This window comes from Marmota flaviventris, chromosome 19 (genome assembly GCF_047511675.1).
Source record: "Marmota flaviventris isolate mMarFla1 chromosome 19, mMarFla1.hap1, whole genome shotgun sequence".
NCBI classification, from domain to species: Eukaryota; Metazoa; Chordata; class Mammalia; order Rodentia; family Sciuridae; genus Marmota; species Marmota flaviventris.
In genome coordinates, this window is record NC_092516.1 from 39,771,475 (window position 1) to 39,787,871 (window position 16,397).

At 36.5% G+C, this 16,397-nt stretch overlaps 1 protein-coding gene across 1 annotated transcript; it reads right to left on the reverse strand.

Moving 5' to 3' along the window:
- Window positions 1–590: 590 nt before the first annotated feature.
- LOC139702900 (zinc finger protein 107-like) lies at window positions 591–11,039 on the reverse strand. Its single transcript, XM_071605454.1, is given in 8 exon segments — window positions 591–647; window positions 1,058–1,177; window positions 1,179–2,191; window positions 2,194–2,822; window positions 2,824–3,488; window positions 9,821–9,975; window positions 10,066–10,243; window positions 10,791–11,039. Coding segments are annotated over 8 exon segments (3,066 nt in total).
- Window positions 11,040–16,397: the final 5,358 nt, after the last annotated feature.

The window sequence follows — 16,397 nt, forward strand, 5'->3', positions numbered from 1 at the left end:
ATCCTTGCTGCCCTGATGGGCGGTTAGAGGTTGGAGCCAGAGAGTGGAGCCGTCTCGGACCTGGCAATAGAAATAAGGTAACTGAGTCTGTGTGTTTTATTTCGATCTCTTCTAACTAACTTTATGCCAAGAACCTCATTAATGAAACCATTGCGCAGGCCGCATGGTGGAACCTTCACTACAGGTATTAGGTTTTAGATGCTTAAGAAAGTTGAAAATTTGAATAAAGGCTTGGAAACATTATTTTAATTTACAAAATATGGGTTTTTCCAGTCTTTAGTAATGTTTGAGATTAGCTATGAGATTTGCAATAATTTTTCACTTATACTCTCTTTCACAAGTATGTATTCTCAGTTGCTTAGTAAATTGTGATTGTTGGGAGATGGTCACATTTTTTTACATTTGAATAATTTCTCTCTGCTATGATTCTTATGGTGTGGAATACAGGTTGAACCATTCCTAAAAGAACTGGTACAATACACTCATTAGTAGAGTTTCTCTTCAATATCAAGAACCTCTAATATTTGATTAAAAGCTGTGCATGTTGTTCTCATATGTAGGGCTTCCCTCCAGCATAAATACTGTGGTGATCAAATAAAAGCTTTGTTGCATTCTTTACATTTGCAGGGTTTCTCTCCATTATGATACTCTGGTGGAAATAATGTGTGATCTTTGATAAAAAGGCTCTGCCATAGTCTTCACATTGTAGGGCTTTTCTCCAATATGAATTCTGGTAGCAAATAAGGTGTGCTCTTCATCAAAAAGCTTTGCCATATTCTTCATATTTTTATGGCTTGTCTACAGCATGAATTATCTGATGGCAAATAATGTGTGATCTTCAATAAAAGGCTTTTCCACATTCTCCACGTCTAGGCCTTTTCTCCAGCAAGATTCTCTGGTGATTAAAAAAAGTGTGATCTGTGATAAAACTGTTTCTTACATTTTCACATTTGTAGGGCTTCTGCTTAGTATGGATACTCTGGTGTAGAGTATGTGATACTCTTTCATTTAAAGCTTTTCAACTCTTCAATTTGCAGGACTTTCCTCCTTTATGTACTCTTTGGTGGCTAGTAACATGTGATCTTCGATAAAAAGCTTTGCCACATTCCTCACATTTGTATGGCTTCTCTCCAGTATGAATTCTCTGGTGGTAAACAAGGTGTGATCTTTGATAAAAAAGCTTTGCCACATTCCTCACATTTGTAGGGTTTCTTTCCAGTATGAATTCTCTGGTGACTACAAAGGTTTGATCTTTGATAAAAAGCTTTGCCACATTCTTCACATTTATAAGGCTTCTCTCCAGTATGAATTTTCTGGTGGCTAACAAGGTGTGATCTTTGAATGAAAGCTTTGTCACATTCGTATGGTTTATTTCCAGTATGAATACTCTGATGTTGAGTAAGTGATTTTCTTTCATTAAAAGCTTTGTCACATTCTCCACACTTGTAAGGCTTCTCTCCAGTATGAATTCTCTGGTGGCAAATAAGGTATGATTTTCGATAAAAAGCTTTGCAACATTGTTCACATTTGTAGGGCTTTTCTCCTGTATGAATTATCTGGTGGCTAATAAGGTGTGATCATCGATAAAAAGCTTTGCTACATTGTTCACATTTGTAGGGCTTCTCTCCAGTATGAATCCTCTGGTGGCTAACAAGGTGTGATCTTTGAAAAAAAGCTTTGTCACATTCTTTGCATTTGTAGGGCTTCTCTCCAGGATGCATAGTCTGGTGTTGAGTGAGTAATGTTCTCTCATTAAAAGTTCTGCACCCTTCTTCACATTTGTAGGGCTTCTTTCCAGTATGAATTCTCTGGTGGCTAATAAGGTGTGATCTTCGATAAAAAGCTTTGCCACATTGTTCACATTTGTAGGGCTTCTCTCCAGTATGAATTACCTGGTGACCAACAAGGTGTGATCTTTGATAAAAAGCTTTGTCACACTGTTCACATTTGTAGGGCTTCTTTCCAGTATGAATTCTCTGGTGACAAACAAGGTGTGATCTTCGATGAAAAGCTTTTCCACATTCTTCACATTTGTAGGGCTTCTCTCCAGTATGGATTCTCTGGTGGCAAATAAGGTGTGATCTTGGAATAAAAGCTTTGCCACATTCTTCACATTTGTAGGACTTCTCTCCTGTATGAATACTCTGATGTTGAGTAAGTGATTTTGTTTCACTAAAAGCTTCATCACACTTTCACATTTGTAGGGTTTCTCTCCAGTATGAATTCTCTGATGGCATACAAAGTGTGATTTTTGAATAAAAGCTTTGCCACATTTTTCACATTTGTAGGGCTTCTCTCCAGTGTGAATTCTCTGGTGGTTAACAAGGTGTGATCTTTGATAAAAAGCTTTGGCACATTCTTCACATTTGTATGGCTTTTCTCCTGTATGAATTCTCTGGTGGCTAATAAGGTGTGATCGTCGATAAAAAGCTTTGCCACACTGTTCACATTTGTAGGGCTTCTCTCCAGTATGAATTCTCTGGTGGCTAACAAGGTGTGACCGTCGATAAAAAGCTTTTTCACATACTTTACATTTGTGTGACTTCTCTCCAGTGTGGATATTCTGATGTTGAGTGAGTAATATTCTTTCATTAAAAGCTTTGCCACATTGTTCACATCTGTAGGGTTTCTCTCCAGTATGAATTCTCTGGTGGCTAACAAGGCGTGACCGTCGATAAAAAGCTTTTTCACATTCTTCACATTTGTAGGGCTTCTCTCCAGTATGAATTCTCTGGTGGCTGACAAGGTGTGATCTTTGAAAAAAAGCTCTGTCACATTCTAAACATTTATACGGCTTCTCTCCAGTATTCAGAGTCTGGTGTAAGTGATGTTTTTTCATTAAACGTTCTGCACCATTCTTCACATTTGTAGGACTTCTTTCCAGTATGAATTTTCTGATGGTAAGTAAGATGTGATCTTCGATAAAAAGCTTTGTCACATTCTTCACATTTGTAAGGCTTCTCTCCAGTATGAATTCTCTGGTGGCTAATAAGGTGTGACCTTCAATAAAAAGCTCTGCCACATTCTTCACATATGTAGGGTTTTTCTCCAGTATGAATTCTCTGATGATCAACAAGGTGTGATTTTTGATAAAAATCTTTCTCACATTCTTTACATTTGTAGTGCATCTGTCCAGTATGAATTGTCTGGTGACGAGTAAGATTTTGGATTTTATTAAAGGTATTGTTGCATTCTTTACATTTGTAGGACTTATTTTCACTATCACTCTTTTGATATTGAGAAGGGTTTGAAGAATTCTTTAAGGATTTGTCACATCCTTTACAACAGTAGTCTTGCTCTCCAGGATGAATTCTCTGGTGTTTAGTATCAAGTGAGCTTTGATAAACAAGTTTGTCACATTCTTTACATTTGTAGAGTTTGTCACTGTTATTCCATCTCAGATGTTCAGAAAGGGTTGAGAAATGGCTAATGGCTTTGACACATTCTTTATATTTGCAGGCCTTCTCTTGAGTATGAATTGTCTGATGCTTAACAGGGAGTGACATTTGATTAACAGTATTGTGAAACTCTTGAAATTTGCAGGGCTTATTGCTACAATAATATTGGTGTTGTTTAGAAAGGTATGAACAATCAAGTGCTGTCATACATTGTTTGAACATATTGGGATCTCTTTCAATATGAATTTTCTTGTATTGGGTAAGGTTTGCAATTTCATTAAGAGCTCTTTCACATAAGTTACACTTGCAGGACTTGTCTTGCCTATAAATATTTGTCTGAATAATAAGTTTTGAGCATTGAAAAAAGACTTTCCAACATTTTTCATCTTTGTAAAGGTTCTTTGAAAACTGGGTGTATTTATTTTTTCTCAGATTGCAATCAATGCTATACTTTTTATGAGTGTCACTATACTCATATTTTTCATGAACAATATGAACACAGTGATAACTATTTAGGGCAGAGAGCTGGCTAAAAGCATCATCTGTTTCATTATTGATGAAGCATAATTTCCACAAACCTGTATCTGGATTTTTATTAAGCAATAATGGGTAACTGTGGACCTTTTCACAGTTGTTAAAATAGCACATTGGGGCACAAGGAGAAATGATTCGTTCATTGCAGAATATTGGGCATTTTGTAAAACTTTTAAAAACTTGTCCTTCAGTTTTAAATTTCTTGTCTCTGAAAATGTTTGACTGGACATTTAACTCAACACTACCTTTGATAATTGTCAAATTAAAAACTGAAGCATAAACTAGATGTCTTTTCAAATCTTCCATATTTTCATTATGAAAAATTAAATGCTTCAAAAATTGCTGTGGATTCATTCTTAAAGATATATATAGCTCCTGAAAAATAACTGGCATAAGTTGAATTATTTCCTGAGATGTTAAACGTTCTTGATGTCTGTTGACAGTGACATTTTCATTATGAATATTTATGGCTAGTAGGTTTTTTCCCTTATAATGTAATTTCTGACTTTCATTCTCACATACAGTTTCCCATATTTTCCTTAGTTGTATATTGTCAAGGTCATGATTTTCATTCTTTTCCTTTACCACATGTTGAAATATATGTTTTAAGCCCTCCTCTGGTGAAAATTCTTGAGTATGATGAGAAGTCATGGCTGAAACATATAAAAATAACAATTATTTTTTTTTAAAAGGAGAGAGAGAGAGAGAGAGAGAGAGAGAGAGAGAGAATTTTTTAACATTTATTTTTTAGTTTTCGGTGGACACAACATCTTTATTTGTATGTGATGCTGAGGATCGAACCCAGCGCCGTGCGATGCCAGCCGAGCACGCTACCGCTTGAGCCACATCCCCAGCCCCCAAAATAACAACTATTTTACCTACTAGACTGGAATGAATGTTTTGCAAACATCACACATAAAATTATAGAAATATCAGTACATCAATAGAGTAACAGAGGAGTAAATCCAAAGTCATAATTACACCCAGAACATATAAACTAAATAAAAATGTATAGACACAATCACTTTCTGAAAACTGTTCAAACCATCTTAGAAATCAGCGAATCCAAGATTAGTAAATTACTAAGGAGAGGAATAATAGTATCAGGAAGGAAAATGTGTTACTTTTATCAATTATACCCCTTCCATGTCCATAATATGGCATTCAGAAATTATGAAAAAAAATCTACTAATTCCTTTCTCACTCAATGGAATAAGGGAAATATGAAACAGATTCAAACACCTGTGACTTAGTTGGAGGCAGTCTGAACACTGGTTTCTATCTACCATTACATTGAGACCTGGAGACAACTTGAAAATAATATTGAGAGGCAATAAATACCCGGCAGAGCCTATTTCTATATTACCTGGATGAAGCCAACACATGACAATCAAGGAAAATAACTTTTTATTTTTAAATGTGTTATTATCTCATTTGTTTCATTAAAAATTAAACTTTATGTATTTATCAAGCATATCATGATATTTTAAAGTGTGTGTGTGTGTAAATCTAGTGAATGAACACATGCATATTTTCATATAATTATCACTTTTGTGCTTAGACTATATTGCATTCATTCTATTACCATTAATCAAGAAAACAATATACTGTACTCACCATGTAGTACAATAGAACTCTTGACCTTCTATGTCCATTAAAATAAAAACTTGCTGACTTTGACCAAAAATATGCCAACTCTCCACAAAACACACTACCCAATGACCACAATTTCACTCTCACATTTCTGTCTTCCACACATGAATCAGATGCTCCTGTAACTGACTTTCTGTGTCTGCATTATTTCACTTAATGCAAAGTCCTGGACGTACATTCAATGCCAATTTAAATGACAAGATATTTCTTTTTTATGATTAAGTATTAATTGGGTATAAAGACCATATTTTCATTCATTCAAACATTGTTGGGCATATAGGTTGAGACAAAATCTTCACTATTGTGAGAAATGTTTGCACTGAACACAATAGTAGAGCTATTTCTTCAACATGTGGATTTAACCTCCTGTGGATACACATTAAGTATTTGTATTTCTGGATCACAGGGTCATGCTCCTTTTAAATTTTGATGTGTGGGGCTTGGAACTAAGCCCAAGGGTTCTGTACCAAAAAACTACAAGATGAGTTCTTTTAAAGTTGTTAATTTTGACACATGCTGTTGCTAAGTTGTGACTTGCTTCAAACATGAAAAATCTTCTTGCATATGTTCCCAGTTAGCTGGCATTACAAGCATGGAGCTCTGTGCTTGTCTATTTTTCATTTATTTTAAAATTTCCACACTGTTTCCAAAATGACTATATAATCTATTGTTGGCTAGTTTTTAAATGGACAAATCAATTAAAAATAGTGCAGCAAAAAAAGACAAACAAAAACATGGCTTAATTGAAGTAACAAGACATGAGGAATTGAACATTAGGAAAGTGAGAGATATAAATTACTAAATGAACCTTAAATAACCATTAGAAAGAGGCTTAGTGAGCCAAATTCAGACAAAAAAAATTGTTAACAGAAAGCATATAAATAAGTAAATAAAAAAAAAAGTGCAGAGGAGTCAAGCACCATGTGCATGCCTATAATCCCAGCAGCTCGGGAGGCTGAGGTAGGAGAATTGTGAGTTCAAAGCCAGCCTCAGCAAAAGTAACTAAGCTAAGCAACTCAGTGAGACCTTGTCTCTGAACAAAATATAAAATGGGGCTGGGGATGTGGCTCAGTGGTCAAGTGCCCCTGAGTCCAATCCCTAGTACTGGAAAAAAAAAAGAAAAAAAGCGCTGAGGATGAAACATACTGGTAAAGCACCCCTAGGTTCCACCCCCAGAACAAATAAAAAGGTGAGACAAATTATAAGAAAATAGAAATAAAAATCCAAGAAGCTCAGTTATGTACAGGAGTGAAAACCAGACATGCTCAAAGCACATTTTCATCAAAGTTTTAAAATTCACAAAAAGAGAATCTTGAGAACAGCAAGAGAAAAAGATGCGTCACCTAGAAAGGTATAATCAATAGTGAATTCCTTAGTAGAGATATTAAAATACAGTAGTTGTAAATATTACCAAAGGGGCGAAAGAATAAAATTACCAACCAAGAATAGTATATCAAGAAATACTGCTTTTCAAAGGTGAAGAAAAACAAAGAATTTAAAGATATACAAATGCCCAAAATTCATTACCACTAGGCTTGTCCCCCCCAAAATACTAAAGGGAATCCTTCATACTGAAAAATAAACCTGCACAATAATTTAACATATAAAATTTTAATGTTTTCTTCAAAAAGTCCCATAAAATAGTTCCATATTACTTTAATAATGGTACATAAAATCATTAATTTGCAAGAAAAAAAGCATAAAAATCAACATCAAACTGTTAATGTGAAATAACAGGTAAAAATCAAAGTAATTTTGAAAAGATAAATAAATATACTGAATTTTAAAAGGAAGTGAAGTTAATTTTTACCACATTAAAATAGTGTAAACCAGTGATCTTTAAAAAATATCCATGTAAATGAAAAAAATTAATATTCATAGAAGGCAAATGGAAGAGGAATCCAAGTATGTCACTATAAAATCAATGAACCATAAATTAAACCAATAAGTAGGAAAAACAATTATATAAGTAAAAAAAAAAAAAAAAAAAAAAAAAAAAAAAAAAAAAAAAAAAAAAACCTTACACAGTAGGAGTACTAAATTCATCACTTTTAGAAATTTATTTCATTAAAACTGCATTATTTGATTATTTGATGCCAACAACCAAAGCAAAAAGCTTGACTAATAGAATTAAATCTAACAAAATACAACTATGTAATCTAACCTAAGGCCACAAGTAGACTAAAAGCAAAGGATATAAGAATGTTATAAAAAGAGACCAAAAACAAAAAAATAAAAGTGGGCTGGCAAAATAATAATACAGATAACACAGTTTAAAATGAAAAGTTATGAGTTTTTTTCTTTGAAAAGAGGCAATGTAGAATATTACACAAAGATAAAAAGAACTTTCCTATGGATACTGCAATAACAGCAGATAGACTTATAACTTTAAAATCATACTTCTCAAATATAAAAAGCTAAGATTGAGAGAATTGTATAAAGAAATAGAAAGCAACACTGTAATACGAGGAGACACCAATTCCTACTTACTGTAAAGTAAAAGAAAATTAATGTTTTGTATTGCAGAAACAGATAAAACTATTTTAGAAATTTTATAGAATCTCTAAATTGTATCAATACTCCCAAAATATTCAAAACACACACAAAAATAAAATTGAAAGAAAGCTGTTTCATGACTTAAAACACATTAAAAGGTATAGAATTTAACTTTCAATGCTGATAACAATACAGATAAGTGTATACAATTTTTCTGACAATAATAAGCCCTCACATATATTGCAAATTAAATATTTTGCCTGCCAATGTTTGTTACAATATTATAAATCAGATCCATGATAATGAGGCAAACAAAACATCCTTGAAATGAGTGGATAATACAATTTGGAATATACAAACTAGAATATTTTTTAAGTCAAAATTAATAAATTTTGCAAAATATATAATAAGGATAAATCTAAAGTACATTAAATAAGTAACAAAAAAGACAAACATGGTAGAATTCTAGAATTAAACTTAAAAATGGTCTGAACAGAAATGAGAATGATAATTGTAGGGGAGACAAAAATGAGCCCTTGTTTACATGGGAATTGATTTTTTGACTTTACAGGTAAAAACTTTATATAAAACAATTAGAATTAACAAGACTGGAAAGCATAATTGAAACGATAGAGACAGCATATTTTATTTTATGGTTTGATCACAATTAAATTTTCAAATAATAAATAAAAGAAACAAACTTGCAAAAATTTTCAAGTTATTTTTAAAGGACTACATAAATAAGAATAAACTTAACAATGTATGATGGATTTGCATGTAATGCTAGCTATTAGCAATTCTGAAGCAATTCTGATGGATGGTGGTTTTGGCTGAAGCACTACATGAAGGGAAGGCAACCCATACACAGAATAAGTATCCATACACAGAATAAGTAAGGATAAACTATTACCCCTTCCATGATGGAAGTGGTCCAATATAACCACAGGTTGCTGGCTGATCTCATTGGGGTATTATGCCATACTGGGGGTTATGATCAGTCTCTGCTGCTGGCAAGTTGGGCACTAAGCAGGGACTGTAGCCAGATTAGCTTTGGCGAGTGGAAGTCCATGATACAGCCCATTCATAACCACCATCCCTGCCAACATGACTACTTTGTTCATGAGCTCATTGGGCAATGACAGGGATGGCTAGAGAAAGAGGTTTACAGCTATCTATAGAATCACCTGAATATTAAATTTCTCCTCTGCTAAGGACACATTTTGGCGGGCATTTACTTGAGACAAAAATATCTTTATATCCTTTGCCTATTCAGATCTATCCACATATTTCTTCCCCAAATGTCTTTGCTGCCAATTTTCCAATTGTGTTTGTAGCAGTTCCCTGACCAGTCAGTCAAACCATTGGCTATGGCCCACGATCAGTAAACAGTTGCACATCTGGCCATTCCAGACAAAATGCATGGCCAACTGCATTGCCTGAAGTTCTGCCCATTGTGAAGATTTCCCTTCACCATTTTCCTTCAGGGTTGTTCCAGAAAGGAGCAGCAGTATTGCAGCTGTTTACTTCTGGGTGGTACCAGCATATTGTGCAGAACTGTCTGTAAACCAGGTCCTAGTCTTCTCTTCTCTATTAATTGATCATAAGGTACACACCATGAAGTCATAGGTTCATGTTGAGGGACAAAAGGTACTGCAGTAGATTCCTTGGGCATTTGGGCCACTTCTTCATGCAACCTACTTGTCACCTCAGGTCCTGTCTACTCCTGACTACGCATGTACCACTTCCACTTGATGAAAAGAGTGCTGCCATGCACATCCAGATTTATGGTTTGGTGGGTCATTTAACACCCAGTTCTTCATGGGCAGCTCAGGTTGCATAGTAAACTGGTGGCCCATGGTCAACTGTTTAATTTCCACTAAGGCCTGGTAGCAGGCTAAAAGCTGGTTTTAAAAGATAGAGTAATTGTCTGAAGATGATTGCAGGGCCTTGTTCCAAAATCCCAAGGGCCTTGTATGTGATTCACCTATGGGTGCTTGCCAAAGGCTCCAGACAGTGTCGCTATCTGCCACTGAAACCTCAAGAATCACTGGGTCTGACAGGTCATATTGCCCAAGTGGCAGAGCAGCCTGCACAGCAGCCTGGACCTGTTGCAGTCTTCTCCTGCTCTGGACCTCACTCAAAACAAGAACCTTTTCTAGCCACTTGATAGATGGAATGAAGTAACACACCCACATGAGGCATGTGCTGCCTCCACAATCCAAAGAGGCTCACCAGGCATTGTGCTTCTTTTTTATTTGTAGGAGGGGCCAGATGCAACAACTGATTCTCTACCTTAGAAGAGATAGTTGGCAGGCCCCACACCACTCCTGGAAACTTTACTGAAGTTGAAGGCCCTTGAATTTTAGTGGGATTTATTTCCCATCCTCTGATATGAAAATGCTCCACAAGCAAGTTCAGAGTGGTTGCTAGCTCTTGCTCAATTTGTCCAATCACCATAATGTCATTGATATAATGGACCAGTGCAATACCTCATGGAAGAGGAAGAAATTAGATCACTGTGACACAGTACTGGAGAGTTGACAGAGTCCTGAGGAATGAAGTGAAGGTATATTGCTGGCCTTGCCAGCTGAAAGCAAATTGCTTCTGGTGGTCCCTATGTACAGGGATGGATAAAAAAGCATTTGCCAGACCAATAGCTGCATACCAGGTACCAGAAGATGTATTAATCTGCTAAAACAAAGAAATCACATTTGGTACAGCCACTGCAATTTGAGTCACCATCTGATTAAGCTTATGATTATCAACCGTCATTCTCCAAGACTCATTTGTCTTCTGCATAGGCCAAATAGAAGAGATAGTTGGGGATATTGTGAGAATCACCACTCCTGCATCCAGTAAGTCCTTGATGGTGGCACTAGTCTCTGCAATCCCTCCAGGGTTGTGATATTGCTTTTGATTCACTATTTTCCCAGGTATAGACACTGCAAAAGCTTCCATTTAGCCTTTCCCACCATAATAGCCCTCACCCCACAGGTGAGAGAACTAATGTGGGAGTTTTTCCAAGTGCTCAGTATATGTATCCCAATTACACATTCTGGGACTGGGGAGGTAACCACAGAATGAGTTTGAGGGCTCACTGGACCCACTGAGTCAGACCCAAGCCAAAGCTCCATTGATCACCTGACCTCCATAAGTGCTACTTTTACTAGAGGATCACAATGATGTTTTGGGTCTTCTGGAATCAATGTCAATTCAGAGCCTGTGTTTGTGTCAAAATGGTTGAATCACTGCCTTTTCCCCAATCCATGGTTACTCAGATAAAAGGCCTTAGGTCCCTTTGGGGAAGGATGGGAGAAAGATTAATGGTAAAGATTTGTGGTGCTGTACCAGGGTCCTTTCTCAAGTGAACTTGGTCTCCCTTTCATTCAGGGGGTTCCAGATGTGTAAACTGACTGAAATCTGGGAAATGGTTGAGGGGCTGTGATTCTCTGCTGCTATAGTCTAGAGCAGGATTTTGTACATTTGTCCTGATATTTTTCTGATTATATAAATTAAGTAAGAATTTGGTGGGTTTCCCATTTATTTGGCTTCTAGAAACATCATGGTTAATCAGCCAATGACAGAGATCTACAAGAATCAGAATATTTTGTCCAATTCTTCTCCTTTGCTATCCATTATGGTAACTATGACCACCCTGTCTTTGGTGATTGAGGGCTTCCACTTGGCCCCTTCTTCCCCAAATTCCAATTATTTCTATCACATTTAGGTCTCCCAGTTTGATTGACTGCAGATCCTTAGTATGGTCTGAGGAGCAAGGATGCTGGTAATATATATATATTATATATATACACATACATATTTTTAATACTTTTAATGAAGGGCACATCTTCTAGACTGGAGATATATATGACTGGTTTTATTTTATTTATTTATTTTTAATACTTTTGGTGAAGGGCACATCTTCTAGATTCTCCCAGTATGGAGAAGAAGGTCATACATGACAGATCCACTCCAGCATTCCAATTTCTCTGAGCCTCTGAATTCCTTCATCAACAGTAAACAAAGGAATGTCAGGCATTTCCAGCTCATTCATAGTAGGCTATCTTTGGATCCATACTTCAGCCAACCATTCAAACAAACTGTTAGTAACTTTTTTTTTTGACACTGAAAGCTATTATATTAAATCTAGAATCTCTGTTTAATGGGCCAATATCAATAAATTCAGCCTGATCTAATTTTATGTTCCTTCCACCATTATTCCACATCCTTAAAATCCATTCCCACAAATTATCCCCAAGATATGCTTGTATGATTTAGAAAACTCAAGAAATTCCTTCAGAGTGTAGCATATCTCCTCGTAGGTCACAATCTAAACCTCACTTCTAGGAGCCTGCTTAAGAGCTATATCGAGTTAGAGTCCTGGAGACAAAAGTGGGTGGTGATGGTGGATCCTGAGAGTATCAACGTTTTTATGCTGAGCAACTGGATGATGTAAATTTGTTACTGTTATAGGTAAAACAGGAATAGTTTCTTTCAGGGGAGGTAGAGAAGAAAATGCCACAGAGAATTATGGATGCCTCAGTCATGGCTAAGGGTGGGACTCAACAACTTCTGACAAAATAAACTCATCAGAATATGGGAGTTCAATGCTTCCAGACCTTTTAGCCTCATTCCATACATTCGTATCCCAATTTACAGGATCTCATTTTTTCCAAGAAGCACCCTCACATTTATAGCAGACAACTTTCAAAGGTGAGAGTTAAACTTGGATCTTAAGTCAGCCAATTGCAGGATGAGGGTTTGTGTTTGATTTTCATCCCTATCACTACAAGAGAGAAGATTGTCCTTCACAGAAGACTTAGCAGCTTTCACATGATTTATGTACATCTGCAGCTGAGAAACTACATTTCTAACGTCATCATTCTATGTTACTTTGTTCAGCGAAGCCAGAAGCAACCAACAAACACCATCATATTTCTCAGTTTTCCACAACTGTTCAAAGGCATCTTTAATATAGAGTTACTAAACTCCTTGTGTTTTATAAGTGGGGACTTGGGAGCATCAAATGTATTTAATTTATGAATCTCTTTAAACAGATCATACCATGAATTATCAGTAATCTCCATAGTACCAGTAGAATAGACTTAACAATTTTAGCCCTAACCAATTTAGAGAGCAAACCCCAGAAACCACAAAACTAACTAAGAAAATTTATCCTTAAAATTAAATTTCTCTAGAATCACTCCCAATACCAATTTCTCTATTAGTCACGGTTCACTAGAGGAAGAGAATCTACAGGAGGTATGCTTATAAAAAGGGGATTTATTAGATTGGCTTAAATGACCAGAAGCTAGTTAGTTCACAATGGCTGTCTGCAGGCTGGGGAGCTGATGGAAACAATAGCTGAACAGTCCAGAAGAGGCTGAAGCCTCAGAACAACAGGAATTAATGGTGCTACTACCCCAGTCCAAGTTTACTCTAGTCTGAGATTGAAGTCTTCTGGAAACTCTGTGGAGAATCAGTGGCAGAGTCCAGTTTGGAAGACTGAAGGAGCAAAAGTCTAATATCCTCAGGCAATTGCAGCAGCCATCAAAAACCTGTTCCAAAAGATGTGGTTCTATTCCAAGTTTTCTAAAAAAATCTGCATACTACTTTCCAAATTGGTTGTGCAAATTTTCAGTCCCACAAGCAATGTATGAGTGTACCTTTCTCCCCGTATCCTCACAAACATTTATTATTGCTTTTATACTCTTGATAATTTCCATTATGACAGGAGTGTGAAATGTGAGTTTTAATTTGTATTACGCTAGTTGCTAGAGATGTGCCCTTAAACATTGATTCCTGTTGTTCTAAGGCTTCAGCCTCCTGACAGTTCAGCTACTGCTTCCTACAGCTCTCCAGTCTATAGATGGCCATTGTGGACTGTCCAGGTTCTGTTCATGTAAGCCAATCTAACAAACTGTCTTTTTATAATTATACTTCCTGTTGATTCTCTTCCTCTAGTGAACCCTGCCTAATACAGAAATTGGTAGCAGGAGTGGGATATTGAGGGCATGGCTTTGGGGTATATATATTTGTATTTGGTGAATGGAGTCTCTACTTTCTGATCATCATGTGAGCTGCTTCCCCCTGCCACACACTCCACCATGATGTTCAGCTCACCTCAAGCCCTAGGGAATGGAGCCTCCTGTTCATGGCCTTAGATCTCTGAAACATGAGTCCCCATAAAAACTTTTATCCCCTAAAACTGTTCTGGTCAGATATTTTAGCCTCAGCAGCAAAATACATGACAAAACAGCTTATATCTAACTTTTAAATTGACTTAGATTCTCAGAATGAGATGGGGAGAGAGCTGCATAGAACACTCACTCCAAAAAACTTTAATAATTTCAGGTATTATCAAACCTGAGTAAGCTTATTGGAGAGTGTAAAATCCAGAAGCAGATCAGAGGACTCCGTCATATTCAGATAGCAGGTCTTACCTGTTTTTGACTAGACCCCTGAAATTTCTCCTAATTGCATGAAGCCTTGATCACCCCAATCACTATTGTTTTCATCCTTTGTACATGTTTCTGGTCATCCCACCAGAGTGCATGTGGGCCCTGATATTTACCTAAATTTCTGGGAGTTCATATGCACTTTAGTTATCTGATTGTATTACTCCATCCTTTCCAAGATTTTGACTCATAAATCTCTAGGAATTTATCTCAGTTCATCCTACTTTTGTCATTTTTAAGTCAGGACATCTCCATGGCTTAAAGGTAATATCTTTAGTGAGAGAGGTTTCTAGTGCACATTTCTACTGAAGGGGTTATGGTGAAGAATATACAAGGTACTATAGATTTCTTTGGGCAAAAAGACATTACCAACAGTGTAAAGCACAGGTGAGAGATTCCAAAAAAACATTTAAAAAAGACAGAAACATTCAAATGACAAACAATATATAAATATGATTATAAAGTAATGCTATTTAAGGAAGTTAACATTCAAGTCAGTAGAAACTACTGTATACTTGCCAAAAGGAAAATAAACGGGCTAAAAATAAAAATGTAGTCAAAGAGATGTTAAGTTATAGGTACTGTCAAACCTTACTGTTGCTATGTGTAATGATAAAGCCACCTTCCAATTTGGAAAATGAACCACTTATTCATTCCCTATTCAGAAGTGTAACAAAAGATTCTATGAAAATGCTCTAACTGGTCCCAACCATTGCTGTCTTTACCACTCTACAAAGTTCCAGCTGTCACCACACTCTGTAGTTCAGAACCTTTCAGTCTGGGCACTCAAACCCAGTCTACCACCAGCTTCTGCAGCTCCATGTCAGGGAATAGCAAGAGGCAGTGGTCACCTTTAATACTAAGGACCTGAGGATAAGAAGAAAGTAGAGAATAAGGAAAGCTGAAAACAGCAAAATAAAGAAGTGGTAGAGGAGGGTGAAAATGGGCTGAAGAGGACAAACAACCTGCTGAGAATGAAGAGAATGAATGGCATACAGAAGATGAGGAACATGAGAAAGAAGATGATATAAATCCCACTTGGGAGAAGATAAATCAGAGTGATACTAGGAGAACCCTTCCAATGGGCTTGGGATGGGAGGCCCCTTAGGAAGTGAGGATTAGAAAGAACTAGGGTGTGAACACTTCACCTACTTCTCACTCTGGGGACTAATTGCAGAGATGCCACTCTGTTTTCACCCCAGCCTTAGCATTTCCCCTTGTCCAGATGCTGACACTCCACCCTCACACTGCCATTCTTAAACCTTCTGACCTGCTCCATCTGAACCTCCCAGCTGGTTCTCAGTTACTCTTCTCCTCTTGGCTGCTCTTTTCTTCCCTCCTCCTACTTGCACTCTGGTAGACTCTCCTAACAGTCCTCAGCCTCACATTCTTCCCAATCTCTCTCCTTTATCCTGGATTTACCTCACATGTCCTCCTATCAGAGAGCACCAGGCTGAGATAAGGTCAGAGTTGGAGACAAGCTCCACAGATGCTACCTAATTCTTGTCCCCTTTTTGTAATATTAGTACAGGCAGATTCTAGAATTTGCTTGTTTTATTTTAAAAATAATACTTTTTTTCTTTTTATTGTTTCTTTTCAGTTACAGATAACAATAAGATATACATTTGGGTTGGGGTTGTGGCTCAGTGGCAGAGCACTTGCCTAGCATGTGTGAGGCACTGGGTTTGATCCTCAGTGCCACATTAAAATAAATAAATAAATAAATGTATTGTTTCTATACGCATCTAAAAACTTTTAAAAATATACATTTGATATAATGAAAATAACAAAGTACAAGCTGAAAAATAAAAATTGTAGTTACCACTAGAGAGACTAGAGGGGATAGTAAAAGGAAGAA